We start from the raw sequence: 14,623 nt of genomic DNA on the forward strand, positions 1-14,623 counted from the left end.
GTGCTGGAGGTATGGGCTGGCATGGCAAGCTCCAATCTGCTTTTTTGATGACCCCAGCATTGTCCATACAGGTCTATCTCAGTGGATGTGAAGGACCCCTCCCAAAACGACCAAGTGTCACGAAGGGCCACATCCAAGAATTCTTTTTTCCCTTCCAGACCCCCGTGCCCCACTCAGGAGCCACTGCTGGCTCCCTGGGAACTGGATATCCCATTGTGGAAACTATTTCTGACATGAGCATACTCAAGGCCTCACCCAAGATTAGGAGGAGGCTGTTGTGCAACACACAAGTGATATTTCCTGCCCTGGGGACCTTGCAGTGCTCACGAACAGTAGATGTGAGGAGAAAAAAAAATCTCATTTTACACAGCAAGCTGATGATGAGGATAGGGATGGGACACAAACCATCCTCTCCACTGGTCATTCAGTGAGATTTCATGATCTGCTTTCACGTGAGAAGCTCCTTCATTGACTAAAGGCAGGGTTTTATGAAGAATTTAGTAGAAGGCCATCCGGATTAGTCAACACCAGGGACCCAGCCCATAAAAAGGACCGAATGATCCCAAGATACAAGATAAGGGCTTGGCAAAGGCATGTGGGGAAGCTGAGCATTCAAAGAGGGAGATGAGGCCACTCAGCACACACGAGGCTTCCCCCAGCCGTGGGCTGACGTCCTTCTCAGCCTGATCAGCAAATCCTTCCCTTAACCCTGTCCCAGTGCTGGCTGTACCTGGCTTCGGGAGAGGGTGTAAATCTTTCCAGCAGAAAGGCCATTACAGAGGTCACCGGATGGACCCATAAATCTCCATTATCAGACAGCGGCTCCTGTGCCACAGAACGGAAATTATTGCCCTGAGTGGGACTGGGGGAGCCTTTCCTTCCCCCCTCATTGTTCAGGGCCCTCCGGGAGCCGCTCGGGCCATTTGCTGCCTGAATAAACGCTTCCTTTCCCGCCTGCAAAGTACAAGGAATAAGTGTCAGGGGATCTCATAACGCCAGGATTTAGAGCTCCAGCCCTGAGTCAGAAGCCAAGGAAACACTTTGCTGCTTTTTTCCTGGGGAGTCTCCTTAATCCCCCATTATTAATAACACTGACAAATTAAACAATTAGTGCATTGAAGCCCGGTGACCTCCATGCCCAATTTAGCTCAGCCTGACGGCGGATCCCAGGTCCTGTGGGCTCTGAGCCCTGGGAACATTTTGGTTTCCTGGGTTCTGAACACCTACCCACACCAAACTGCACAGGCTGCAGGTGTTCAGGTGATACTTTCTCACTATTTCGTAGATCTTCAGGGTTTTTCAGAGCCGGGGGCATGTGTGGCCAGAAGGACCGCTCAGAAAGCTCCCCTCAGCAACTTCATCCTGGAGTTAAGAGATGCTGTGAAATTTTATATATATATTCATTATATATATATATATATATATATATAAATGATAATTATAAAAATATGATTTGTTCTAGAAAGAAATCCAGTCCCTTGTTTCCCACTTCCTTAGGGCCTAAACAAACACCCTTTGTTCAATAAATGACACGCACGAAGACCATATCATCATCTCTAAGCCAACACCCAGTAGTTCCTAAGACACCTTTTGTGCCATCCCAAAGCATTCTTTGAAGCAGGTGAGGATATATCCCCTCCAGGTGGCATCTCCCTAGGTCAAAGAACCCTCCCTACCCTGTCAGGGCTGCAGGAATGTTTTTAAAGAGGTTGCACTCTGCAGGTGTCATCTGACTCAGCACTGGGTGGTGCCCAGAGGGGACACACCCATCTGATATGGGCTGTGATTAAGGAGAACCACCCATTGCGTGGAGCTTCGGTGTCCCGCGGGAACAAAGTCTGTCCCTTCCCATCTCAAACACCAGTGATTCCTGTTTATGAACCTTCACAAGGATCACCTTTGCCTCCAGCTGATAGGGGAAAGTCTCACGAATGTTATTGCCACAGAAGCAGGAGGGGACTTTTGGAAACTTCAACCTTCAACCAGTGAAAGTTTGGACGGGGCTTGGAGCAACCTGGGATAGTTTAAGCTGTCCCTGCCCTTGGCAGGGGGCTGGAATGAGATGGGCTTCAAGGTCTCTTCCTACACAAACCTTTCTGTGATTCTATAAAAGTTCATTGAGAGAGATGTTCCAGTCCAATCCCACGGAATCTGGGGAAAAAACCCCACAAAACCAAAGGTGCCAAAGAAACAGGGAAGAATATCAGTCAAGTGCAGATGGAAAAGGGGAGCAGGTCTCAAGGCTGGTTTGCACTGGGCTTTTGGGTGTTGATGAGAAACCAACACTGAAAATAGCATGGCACTGGAGCTGTGTGTCTCACTCTTGGGAAATAACACTCAACATGTGGCAACAAATTATTCATTGTCAGAAGATAGGAGACTTACATTTTTCCAAAATCAGAAATATATCCATATTTCACATTTTTCTGAGGGACCTTCTTATTAAAGAACTAGCCCAATTCTTAATATTTCCAAGGGACTGTTAAGAATTTTCTCCTTTGCCTTTGATTAAAAACTTTCATATTTTGGTTTCCTGGTGGAAAAATCTCCAAGAAAGATAATATTTTGTAACTAGTCACAGGCACAACTCAAACCACTCAAGTTTTAACTGTCACCTTTTGATTACCTCAGCTCTGCTAAATTCTCCCTGGATTGTGTCCACAACCCTGTACTGAATTACTTTCTAAGAAGAAGGGATTTTTTTACAGGAAAAAAAAATTACTGTGAAAATACTTTGGCTTTTTCTTTGGAAAATTATAATCAAAAACCTCAACAACTTCTAAATGAAAAAAAAAAAAAGTGAAATGTTTTCCTTTCTTGAGATTTTTCAAGGAAACGAGTTCTTTCCTGACCAGCTGTTCCAATCCCTTCTCTTTTTAAGGAAGTTTATTTGATCTAGATTTTGGCTGTGACTCAATTGTCATTTTAAGGGGGAAAGTGAGGGTTATGGTATCACTGAATCCATGTGGACAAAAATCGCCTGGAGGTATTCCCATCTTTTTGAAACCACCAGAATTGCTCCAGGGTGATGAGACTTTCCTAAGCTGTTGGGAAAATACTGGATTCCTGGATTTTCTGGCTCCAGAGCTGCCTAGGTACAATAAATTACTGCTCTCTATGATTTCCCCATGGGCACACGGTGTAATCTCCTGCCATTTTGAGCCAGATTTTCTAGGGAGAATTAGGCTCACATGAATATTTGTCTCTGTTAACTGGCGCCACTTCATTAATTTTTTTGTCCTTTGGCCACTTCATGGTTATGCAGTTTCCTGCAGATTTTCCAAAAATAGTCTGGGGAAAAGAGAAAATAAGGCCATGTCTGAACATAACTCTTGCTAGTCATCAGAGAATCCACATGGGATTGAGGCACGGCTCAGCAAGAGGCCAAATTTTGTTGGTTTAGCTCCTTGGGGAGCAATTGTCTTCCAGCAGGAAGCTGAGATTTTTGTGTAAAAAGCAGGTGGACAAGCAAAAAATACGGTGATGTTCTTGGTTTCTGGAAGGGTTTGCAGGGAACAAGGAGTGAGCTGTGTCTTTCCAAAGGATGATGCATTTGAGTTGTGTTGTGCTGGCCTTTGAACCTCCTGGTCCTGCCCATGGCAGTTCAGAGAGTGACGGAATGGTCTGGGTTGGAAGGGAATTTAGAGTTCATCTCATTCCATGCCCCTGATACAGGCAGGGACAACTTCCACCTTCCCATGTCACTCCAAGCCCCATCCAACCTGGCCTTGGACACTTCCAGGGATGGAACAGCCACAGCTTCTCTGGGCAACCTGTGCCAGGGCTTCATCACCCTCACAGGGAAGAGTTTTTTTCCTAACATTTGATCTAACCCTGCCCTGTGTCAGTTTAAAGGCATTCCCCCTTTTCATATCACTCCATGCCCAATTGTCCCTCACATCCCAGCAGCAGCTGAGCCCCAGTGCTGGATGTACCAGGAAGGCAGTGGGTGAATGCAACAAGCCCTGGAGTATCAAGCACAATACCGATTTCCATCAAAAGCTAAGCTTCTAACAGACATAAATTCCCAACAATCCCGGCTGGCTGCCAACCTGAGTGGGGGTTTGAATCCCAGAACCAGGGAGTGGTTTGGAAGAGACCTTAAAACCATCCATTTCCAACCCCTTTCCATTGGGCAGGGAATCTTCATGTTGTACATGTGGATTCCTGTAACTCAGGAGATGTTTTCTATGCAGAGAATGGGGTGAAGGCACACGAACCTCCCCTTGGCTCTCTGCAGACATTCTCCCCAGCAGAGGGGCTGGGTGAGAAGCATTCTCATAGGGAGCAGGTCACATGGAATGGTTTTGCCTGCCCAGCTGAGATGCAGCTGCCTGACCTCTGGGCAGTTCTGCTCTGTGGGGTTTGTGTTTATCCGTGGTCTCAGGAATCTGCCTTGATGGTAACCAGGGTTGTTTGCCTGCCCCGATCTGCTGGCCCTGGCTATGGGCAATCTCAAAAATTGGATAATGTTAGAGCAGAAGCGAAAGGTTCCTATATCTGTCTCTTGGTATCCGTGTCCCAGCACATCCCTGCTGCCATAGAAGTGCCTTCACGGCAGGGAAAGGAGTCCCTCTTCCCAATAATCCCATGGCGGGCTCCCTTGGGGAAGGAAGAGCTGTTTCTTGCAACCTGTACAATCTGAGTGTTTGTGATTTCTTGAAACGTTCCTTCTGGGCTAAACAGAGAAGCAGGGCAGCAATTAAAGGTACAGCCACCTAATTAACTGAGTCTTTTCCCTTTTCTCCCATCCTGGCAGCAGAATTTTTTGACGATTATTCGGAGGGGCGAGAATGTGTCAACTGCGGGGCCATGTCCACCCCGCTGTGGAGGAGGGACGGCACGGGGCACTACCTCTGCAACGCCTGCGGGCTCTACCACAAGATGAACGGCATCAACCGGCCCCTGTTCAAACCCCAGAGGAGGCTGGTGAGTCAAGATCACACACCTGGGGCCAGGAGGAGGCAAAAAAATCTCGGCCAGCTGGAGATGCCGGGGGTGTTTCAACTCCATCTGCCCAAATTTTCAAAACAAGCCAGATTTTCTCATGCTTGGGACACTCCAAGTATTGCCCAGAGCAGTTCTCCAGACACTCAGCCAGGCAGTGGAAGGGGCTGTGGGACACAGGGTGATTTTGGGGTTTGTGGTGTCAGTTCAGCAAAAGCCAGTCTTTGCTTTAGTATCACTGCAGGTATCTTTGGAGGAATGGAAAGTCCTTCCAGTTCCAGCACAGTACCAGTCTATCTTCTCTTAGCCACAGGGGTCCCTGGCCACTGCTGGGTGAGCCCCTCACTTCATGGTGACTTTTGTGGATACTTTTTTTGGATACTCTGCTCTCAGATCAGTTGGGTGAGGTGAAGCCCCCATCATAGGGCAGGTCAGGGCATCCCAAAGCCTGTGGAGTCAGGGTGGGGTATGCACAAGGAATCTGAGGGACAGGAACAGGATTGTTCAGCCTGGGAAAAGAGAAGGTTTTGGGTTTGCCTAATTGCAGTTTTCCTGATGGAAGCCTAAAGGAAAGATGGAGAGAGACTATTTACAAGGATGACAGGACAAGGGAGAATGGTTTCAAATTGACAGAGCAGGTTTAGATGGGATATTAAGGAAAAATTCTTCCCTGTGAGGGTGCTGAGACCATTGCACAGGTTGGCCAGAGAAACTGTGGCTGCCCCTGGATCCCTGGAAGTGTCCAAGGCCAGGCTAGATGGGTTTGGAGCAACCTGGGACAGTGCAAGGTGTCCCTGTCCATGGCAGGGGATGAAACTTGGTGATCTTTAAGGTCCCCTCCCAATCCAAACCATTCCATGATTCTGTGAGATCCGTGTTGATAACCTGCTGCTCCCTGCATGTTTTGGTGAGGGGTTTTGGGAAGGTCTCTGTGTCCCCAGTGACAGGAGTCCATCAGGACAGGCTGAGAAAGTTGGGACTCTTCAGCCTGGAGAAGAGAAGGTCTTGTGGGGACCTCACAGCTCCCTCCAGTATCTAAAAGGTCCTACAGGGAAGCCGTGACTCCTCAACAGGAACTGGAGTGACAGGAAAAGAAGAATGGGCACAGCTTTAAAGAGGGGAAATTTAGGTTAGGTATTAAGAAGAACTCTTTACTGTGAGGGTGGTAGGACTCTGGAATAGGTTACCCAAGGAGGGAGGCTGTGGATGCTTCAACCCTGAGTGTTCAAAGCCAGGCTGGATAAGGCCTTGATCAACCTGGTCTAGTGAAGGAGTCCCTGCTCACGGCAGAGGAGTGGGCCAAGATGAGCTTTAAGATCCCTTCTAACCTCTTAAAATTCTAAGACCCTACAATATCCTACAATTTCATAAAGTTCCACGGTCATGAACCCAAGCTAAAAGCAGCCACCTGAAAGCCAGGTTTCCACGCTCCTTGTTTTCCACGAGGCTCCATCCCAACCCTGCCCTGCCCTTTGCATCGCTCAGCCCTGTCTGTGTCCAAACCCAGCCGTCCCCTGCGAGTGACAAAAGTCACAGCGGCAGCCGGAGCGCTGCCAGCAGCCGCGGGCACCGAGCGCCCTCTTGTGAAACGCCTTTCCAGCCACCGAGTGATCCCGGCAGGCTCTGACCCCGGCACACAGGACCTTCCCTCTCCCATTTACTGCCCTCTAAGGCCTGAGCTTTGAAGGGTGATGGGAAGAGTCAGGCAGGTGTGGAGGATGTGGCTTTTTCTTCCTCCACCTCCCACTCTGCTTCCCAGCTCAAAATTTGTCCTTCATACAGCTTCAAGCCTGTGGCTTTCTCCTGTTGCCTTCTGAGCCTGACTAAACCAGTTCATCCAGAAAAGAAACTTCCGATCTGCTCCCTGCGCTAATTCATTAGTGAGACTGCCTATTAATTATCCCTCTTTATCAAGAGGAGAAAAATGCTGCTGGAAGCTTCACTTTTTTTTATCTTCCCCTTGAGGCCTGTCTACGAGCAACACAGCACAAAGCCAGCAAGGAATATATAACATTTATGGTATTGATAACATTTTCTTGGAATAGCCATGATGCCTGGAAGGGCTTGGGCGCTGGAAAAGGCAGGATGGCTTGAGATCCAGACACCTTAGTGTAGGTGTGCAGGGGGTCTCTAAGCTGCCACTAGAGCTGCTGGAGATCTGGGGCTCTGTTCAGGTGATGTGGGATTCTGGAGAAAGGAGACTCAGTGGGGACTGGCCCTCCACAACTCCCTGACAGGAGGGGGCTGGGCTCTGCTGTCAGAAAACAGGGACAGGAAGAGAGGAAACAGCCTCAAGCTGTGCCAGGAGAGGTTCACGTTGGACATCAAGAAGAATTTCTCCACTGAAACAGTGGTCAGGCATTGGCAGGGGCTGCCCAGGGAGGTTTGGAGTCCCCATCCCTGGAGGTGTCCAAGGAAGGTCTGGATGTAGTACTCAGTGCTCTGGGCTGGGTGACAAGGTGGTGATCAGTCACAGGTTGGACTCAAAGATCCTGGAGATCTTTTCCAACCTTAATGATTCTATTTCATGTCACTGGCGCCATCTGAGATGGCCCATGAAAACTGAGACCTCCTGGAGTCAGTGGAAAGGCAAGATGGGCAGAAAGAGGCACTTGGACAACTGCAAAGGGGCAGAAAGAGAAATTAGAGAGGCAGGAGGAGAGGAAGCCCTGAGGCCTGGTGGAGTGAGCTGGTTGGGGATGTGGGGCACTGCTGGTGAGGGCACTGCAGGGCTGACCATGTTTCCTTGCTCTGCTGTCCCCACAGTCAGCATCCCGCCGTGTTGGGCTCTCCTGTGCCAACTGCCACACGACGACGACCACGCTCTGGCGCAGGAACGCCGAGGGGGAGCCCGTCTGCAACGCCTGCGGGCTCTACATGAAGCTCCACGGGGTAAATCCTTGCTGTGGGAAGGGTGTTCATGGCACCAGGCTAGGGGCTGGGTTCTTTTCACACCTCTGTGCTCTCCTGGAGCTGTTTTTCCTGCTGCCCTTTTGGGTTTACTCCCCCTCAAGGTGAATCACGTTTATATCTGCAAGGAGGTGTGCACGCCGGGTATTTCTCATTCATTAATTAGGTCCCCTTTGCAAATAAGTCTTAAAACCTAATAAAACCGGGCCCAGATTCTTCCTAAATAAATTCAGGCACCTCAGTAAAAAAGCCAAGGCAGAAGCACAAACAGATGAGCTGTAGCTCCCTTCTGGCCCTAAAACACTCAGTACCATGGTGTGACCTGCCTTCTTATTCCCATTTGGATGCACATCTTGAATCTCTCTTGACCAGGGAATTTGGGCTCCATCTTGTTGTTGCTTTCAATTAAACCAGCTCGACCACAAGTTAGAACTGGAATTATGTTCTCTTAGATGACCTTAAGGACATTCAGAAACTGATGTGCTTTTCTATTTGGATCCACAGGTCCCAAGGCCTTTAGCCATGAGAAAAGAGGGAATTCAGACGAGGAAACGCAAGCCTAAGAACCTTAACAAAACAAAGGCCCCCGCAGGTAAGTGTTGAATGAAGGAATTTATTTTATTTGTTTTTCTGACCACAGTGCCCTAGAATTAGAGATCCAATGACAAAACAGGCTGATTTATATAAAACGAGGGATGTTTAAATACCTGAATAACCTTCCAACTATTTTAAAAATTCATTTTTACCACACTAGCTTCTGGGTGAGTGGGCACAGCTCTGTGCTGAAAGGTCTTTGGGAAAAGCCTGTTTAACTCTCTGGTTTCTCCCAGGCCCATCCAGCAGTGAGAGTCTTACTCCGACCACCAGCTCCACCAGCAGCAGCAGCAGCAGCACCACGACCACCGAGGAAATGCGCCCCATCAAAACAGAACCCGGGCTCTCATCTCACTATGGGCACCCCAGCCCCGTTTCTCAGGTACAGCGAGGAGGTGCTGGCAGTGGGGAGAAAAAAAAAAAAAAAAAAAAAAAAGGGAAATAGGATGGTAGACATGGGGAGAACATGCTCAAAAGTTTACTTAGGTAAAGGACAAGCACCTGAAGGTAGGCTGCAGGAAAAGATGGAGAGACTATTTACAAGAGTCTGAAGTGACAGGACAAAGGGGAATGGCTTCAAACTGAAAGAGAGCAGATTTAGATTGGATATTGGGAAGCAGTTCTTCCCTGTTGAGGGTGGGGAGGCCCTGGCACAGGTTTCCCTGAGAAGCTGTGGCTGCCCCTGTATCCCTGGAAGTGTCCAAGGCTGGATGGGGCTTGGAGCAGCCTGGGATAGTGGAAGGTGCTCATGGCAGGAGGTGGGAATGAGATGATATTTAAGGTCTCTTCAAACCCAAATTGTTTAGTGTTTCTAGACTTAGAAGGAAAGAGAGAGAGGAGGAAAGAGCCTGCCCAAAGTGTCCCACATAGGCTGCAATCTCCAGCCCTTCAGCAAATCCAGACATATTTTTACAACAGCACCAGTCTACACTAAAGGGATTCACATGGTTCCTCTAAGGTTTGAAGCTTTTTCCACAGCATTCTTCTTTTTCCATAGGCATTCTCAGTCTCTGCCATGTCCGGACACGGATCATCCATTCACCCTGCGATCTCAGCTCTGAAGCTTTCTCCCCAGGCTTACCAGTCAGCCATGAGCCAGTCTCCCCAAACCAGCTCCAAACAGGACTCCTGGAACAGCCTGGTGCTGGCTGAGAACCACGGGGACATCATAACTGCATAACCTGGCCCTTTCCCTGTGAACTCCAGGCTGATACGCTTGAGAGATGAAGAAGATGCCACATAATCATCAAGTCAATGTTGTCTCCACCTCCCCTGCTCTCCTGCGTTCTCTCCCCTCATGAGATGTTCCAGCAAAGAGGTAAAGAGAACTTATCCGAGGTGTAGGGGAGCTCTTATGAAATGAACAGAGAAGACTCAAATCTCAGAGCAACTGAAGGATTTGAAGCCTTTTTTCCCCACTTTAAATGAGCCTCTCTATTTGACTGTCATCATTTACTATGAAACAGCCAGAAACACAGAGATGGACACAGTTGTTGAGTTTTATTTAATATCTGGCATTTTAAGATTCAGACAATGGTGGAGCAGAGACACTTCTGTCACCACCCATTCTTTTCCCGAACAGAAGAAAATGTCTTCTCATGACCCAAATTCAGTGATCTTCCACCAAACAGAGCCAGTTCCAGGATAGTTTGCTGAACAGACTTCACTAGAGATTCTTTAGTGGCTTTAGTGGATTTGATATGATGTAGAGCAGAGAAAAGAAGAGACATCCCTCTTCCTCCTCAGCTCACACATGTAGAGCATTGTCTTCATTTTCTTAGATGGTCTGGAAAGTTCATTATTGTCTGTATTTAATAGTAACTCCTTTCCTATTTATCACCACAAAATCGTGGGACTATGTTTCCAAAAGGTTGTTGGCTGAGCCTGGAGTAGGTCTGTCCAAAGTCAAAGGGGGATTTTGGAAGAAGGAACCTTCTGGAAGAAGGTAGATGAGACCCATGCAGGTCATCAAATCCTGGAGGAAATGGCTGGGCTCTTCCCTGATGGATAGTGACAAGCCAGGCTTAGAGATGATTCAAGAGCACAGCAAGTGAAAGATTCTCTTCTAACACTGCTGTGCTTTTCAGACAGATAATTTAATTATTTTGCCCTTTTTTATGTTGGTTTGGATGCCACTGGTGAAATGTGACTGTGACTTATTTTTGGGTGTACTGTGAGTGCCCAATTTCCCCCTAACAGCTGGCTCATGACCATTTCCCATATCTGGTCCTTCAGGATCTCACTTTTTGCAGCAAGCAGTGGCTTCAGCCCCTGCTGGAGGTGGCAGGGGCCATTTTCTTTATCAAGTATGTGCACAGACTTGCTTGCCTGCAAGAGAAGCACAACTCCATTAAACAAGACTCAACTGTTTGCTTGCCCATAAGGCTCTCAGCTGCCAGGGAATCCTGGCAAAATGGAGTTGGAAGAGACGCAAAGAGCCCATCGACTCATTCCCTTTTCCCAAATGGATCAGTCCTGCCTAAATGCAGCCCTGACTGCTCTGCCTCTGGTTTAACAAACTCAGACTCCAGCACCACAGACGCCACAGCTCCCCTGGGCAGTCCAAGTGTTTCACCAGGTGCTTCCCACGACGTTTGCATCAACATTTCCAAGGAAGGACAGCTCTGCCTGGCCTTGCAGAGAGTTCCTGGGAGACCTCATCCTGCAAGATTCTTCACTCTTGTTTCTGTCTGCTCCCAAGCGTTGTTACCCTTCTTGCCTTTCCAGTGCCTCTCTTTTCCTCCCCACATCCAGAATTCGAGTAGAGAAATACCAAGTGAAAAGTCTCTAAGGGAGATTGTGCCACCCTCCCAAATGTGCCACCCTCTGTCTCCCAGTGTTTAACATTCCCACAAAGAATGTGGGAATGTTAAACACAAACTAAGGCACATGGCTTGGTGAAGAGGAGAGCCATGGACAGGTTTGAAGCAAAATGTGTATTGTCTTTGTTTGAACTCACCCTTTTCCTCCTGGTGGTGTAAAAGCTTCTCTAAGGAGAAGGATTCAACTGGACTGGTCATGACTGGAGAGTCCTGGACCCTCCTGCATTCCCCCTTCTCTCTATAGCTCAGATTTGCAGGGTTTTGGAGGGGTGACAGAGCCTCCACAATCCCTAGAGAAAAACGCCATGGCAATGATGCCATGGGAACAGGTGGGTGGTGTTCACACCAGTTCCCACTCTGTCTTGCAGAGCTAATGCAGTGCTTAGCCTCATTACTGCTAATTACAGATGAGGAGAAAGACATTCATGGAACATGAATAAAATGAAATTAAATTCTGTGACTTTGTTCAGACCTGCTAGGCTTTAGAGAAGAGGCCAGAAATAGCAGTGAAAAATATGAATTTGAGGTGAAAACACAAAGGAGTTTCTCCATTGGCAGCAAGATCTTTAACCAAACTTCTCCTTGAAGTAAATCCCTTTGTAAATGGCAGTCGAGCTCTCCTGGGACCTGGCTGTGAATTTCTGGCCATAACACAGCAGCCTGCACTACAAAATACCACGTGGCTCATGCCAGCTTTTGAGATATCCAGAACTACCCTGGAAAGCCCAAGTGGGAGTGGAGCCTCCTTGACAGGATAAAAAGTCCAGACCAACCACACCCCAATTTCTTTTTCCATCTGGAGGCTCACAGTGGTTCTGTCTACCTTTCCTTCCTCCTCCTTCCCCCAAAGCCAAATTCCCCAGTGGTATTTTTCTCCTGCCCTTAGAACCCACTCAGAGATGCCAGAATGAACTCTGCTCATAACGCCAGAAGGGAAAATCCCTGCAGAAGGTATCTGCCTTATGTCCCCTTGGTAGAGATTTATGAACTGGATTTTAGCCTTCCTCAAACCCTGAAAAACAATTCTTCAAACAGAGTGAGGAGCATTTATTAGTCCCCACAAACAGAACAAGACATCTGCTTTCAAAAGGTGAAGCTCTGGGGGCTGTGAGAGCAGCTTTAGGGGTAGAAGACAACTCTTTAGGGGTAGAAATTAGCTCTTTTGTCCCCCTTTCTGCACCAGAAGCAGAAGTTTGGATACACCAGGTTCTGTGGTTCTTTTCAATCACCTAAAACTGTTGTAGAGCTGCTGTTGGCCCAAGAGATTTTGTCTTTTTCAGGCCAACACTGATATCAGGATGGTGAGAGACTGATCTCAAGATGCAGCATCACCATTTCAGGTGGGGTACAAACAAACCATAATTGATGGATCTCCTTCTTCAGAGCTTCTAATGATCAAATTACAGAATAAGTTAACTCAGAAAGGAAAGAGATCAGGTCTCTCAAGGCCCTGTTCAGGAAACTTTTGAATATTCCCAAGGACAGAAATCCCACCACCTCTCTGGGTTCCTGTTCCAGTGTGTGCTGGTTTTGCATTGATTGAAGAAAGCTGTGGCAAAACTCAATTAGTGATGAGGAGCCCTGAAACAACAAGCAGGTAAATCAGGCTGCAGAGACAGAAATGCCAAAGATAGACTTAGATTGGTGAACTTGAAACCACAACACAGTGTGTGATGTGACCACCCTCGTGCTGGAAATGTTTTTTCCAAGAATCACTGGTAAATTAATTGCTCACACTTGGGGACTCTCATGAAAGGAGTCATTGTGGGAAGCTGAAAGTGGTCTCCAAGCCCGGGAATCACTCAGAGCCACATCTTGCAGGTAGGAGCTGGGATGGCCAGTGCAGGATGGCAAACTCCAGAGGTGACAAACGAAGGGATACTCGCAGGAGAAGAAGTTTAAAGTTCTGCCACTCTCAGCACACTCAGCTCCTTCCAGCAAGAGGAGCCAATTACAAAATTCCAGGTTCTACTTGAGCTCTGCTTTCCTGCCTGTGATGGGGGAGGCAGTTAGAGCCTGCTTTGGTAATGAATTATACACAGTTATTAGAGACCCATTAAGGCAAAAGTAATTATTGATTTTATTATTACTTTTATTGCTAGAGAACCTAGTGAGATCCATACCAGGTCCTACACAAATACAGGGCTGAGAACTATCCCTTCCCTGAGGAGCAAGAGGGAAGGGCCCAGTCCTGCAAAACCCCTCAGTGCATTTAAAAGTGCATTTGTGGGATTCATTCCCCTTGACATCATCACTAATCATGAAAATATTGATGTTGGAGGGTTTACAGCACAAGGTTTGGTTGTGCCAAACCAGACCTTGGTGCTGGCCCAGTGGCCACAAAGTGAGATGGACAGATGACAACCAGGGCAGGGAGGCAAGAAAGGTCATTCAACCACTTCCAAATGTCCTTGCTCTTTGTGGAAGTGCAGTACATGGATCCACTTCAGTTATTCTTTGTAAATTGATCAGACAAGTTCCACAGATCACTTGCAATCTTATGGGCTTGGATGGAGAGGGTGCAATCAGGAGGAGCTCGGGAATATTGCAAGGGAGCTTTAAAACCAATCGACACTTTCAATGTAACATTGAAGCTGTGACTATGTCAGGGGTGGTGTTTTGTTTTGCCTTCATTCTCTCCCCATGTTTAAAGTTTGAAGCTTCCCAGGTCATCTGGGAAGGTCTCATGGCAACAGACACTTGTTTGTAAGGGGGAGAGGGAAACCAACCAACTGAACAAGCTGTAATTATTTAAAGATGTAAAAAAAATATCTATTATGAAGTAGTATGGCTACCAATCCACGTTAACTTCTACACCTTTAGAACTAATGGAAATAAAACAATGATAATAAACCCAGAAGGTTTCTGCTTGATTCTGTCTACCCTCATTGGCTTCTTGAAGAGGGCAGGGTGTTGAAATACTGAACACGTGAATTGCACCTAGAGAAGAAATGGTGAAGTGGGTCACGTCTCACAGAGTTCACAATGAAAGAATTATAGGGAATTTTATGTCAGAAAAGATGAGATTAGAATTCTCAGAGCCCTGCTCAGTCAAGTTTTGAAAATACCTCAAGAGGGAAATCCCACCACCTCTCTGGGCTCCTTTTCAGTGCCTGACCACCCTCATCGTAGAAATGTTTTTCCAAATTGTAGGATGTTGAGGGGGTTGGAAGGGACCTTAAAGCTCATCTAGTCCCACCCCCTGCCATGGGCAGGGACACCTTCCACTAGACCAGGCTGTTCAAGGCCTTATTGAACCTGGCCTTTGACACTTCCAGGGATCCAGGGGCAGCCACAACCACATTGGGCAACCTGTTCCACTCTCAAAGTTAATAATTTCTTCCCAATAT

General features: G+C 47.5%; 1 protein-coding gene across 2 annotated transcripts in view; it reads left to right on the plus strand.

Annotated features, from left to right (window-relative positions):
• Positions 1-14,126, plus strand: part of GATA4 (GATA binding protein 4) — a 28,820-nt gene extending 14,694 nt beyond the window's left edge. The window contains exons 2-6 of one of the 2 annotated variants that reach the window (XM_066314624.1): positions 4,760-4,929; positions 7,714-7,839; positions 8,362-8,449; positions 8,688-8,833; positions 9,449-14,126. In XM_066314624.1, the coding sequence (XP_066170721.1) occupies positions 4,760-4,929; positions 7,714-7,839; positions 8,362-8,449; positions 8,688-8,833; positions 9,449-9,631 (713 nt within the window). In that variant the 3' untranslated portion in view covers positions 9,632-14,126. The remainder of the gene's footprint in view (positions 1-4,759; positions 4,930-7,713; positions 7,840-8,361; positions 8,450-8,687; positions 8,834-9,448) is intronic. The other variant, XM_066314625.1, reaches the window with a different exon arrangement.
• Positions 14,127-14,623: the final 497 nt, after the last annotated feature.

Source organism: Sylvia atricapilla, chromosome 3, assembly GCF_009819655.1.
Source record: "Sylvia atricapilla isolate bSylAtr1 chromosome 3, bSylAtr1.pri, whole genome shotgun sequence".
Classification (NCBI taxonomy): domain Eukaryota; kingdom Metazoa; phylum Chordata; class Aves; order Passeriformes; family Sylviidae; genus Sylvia; species Sylvia atricapilla.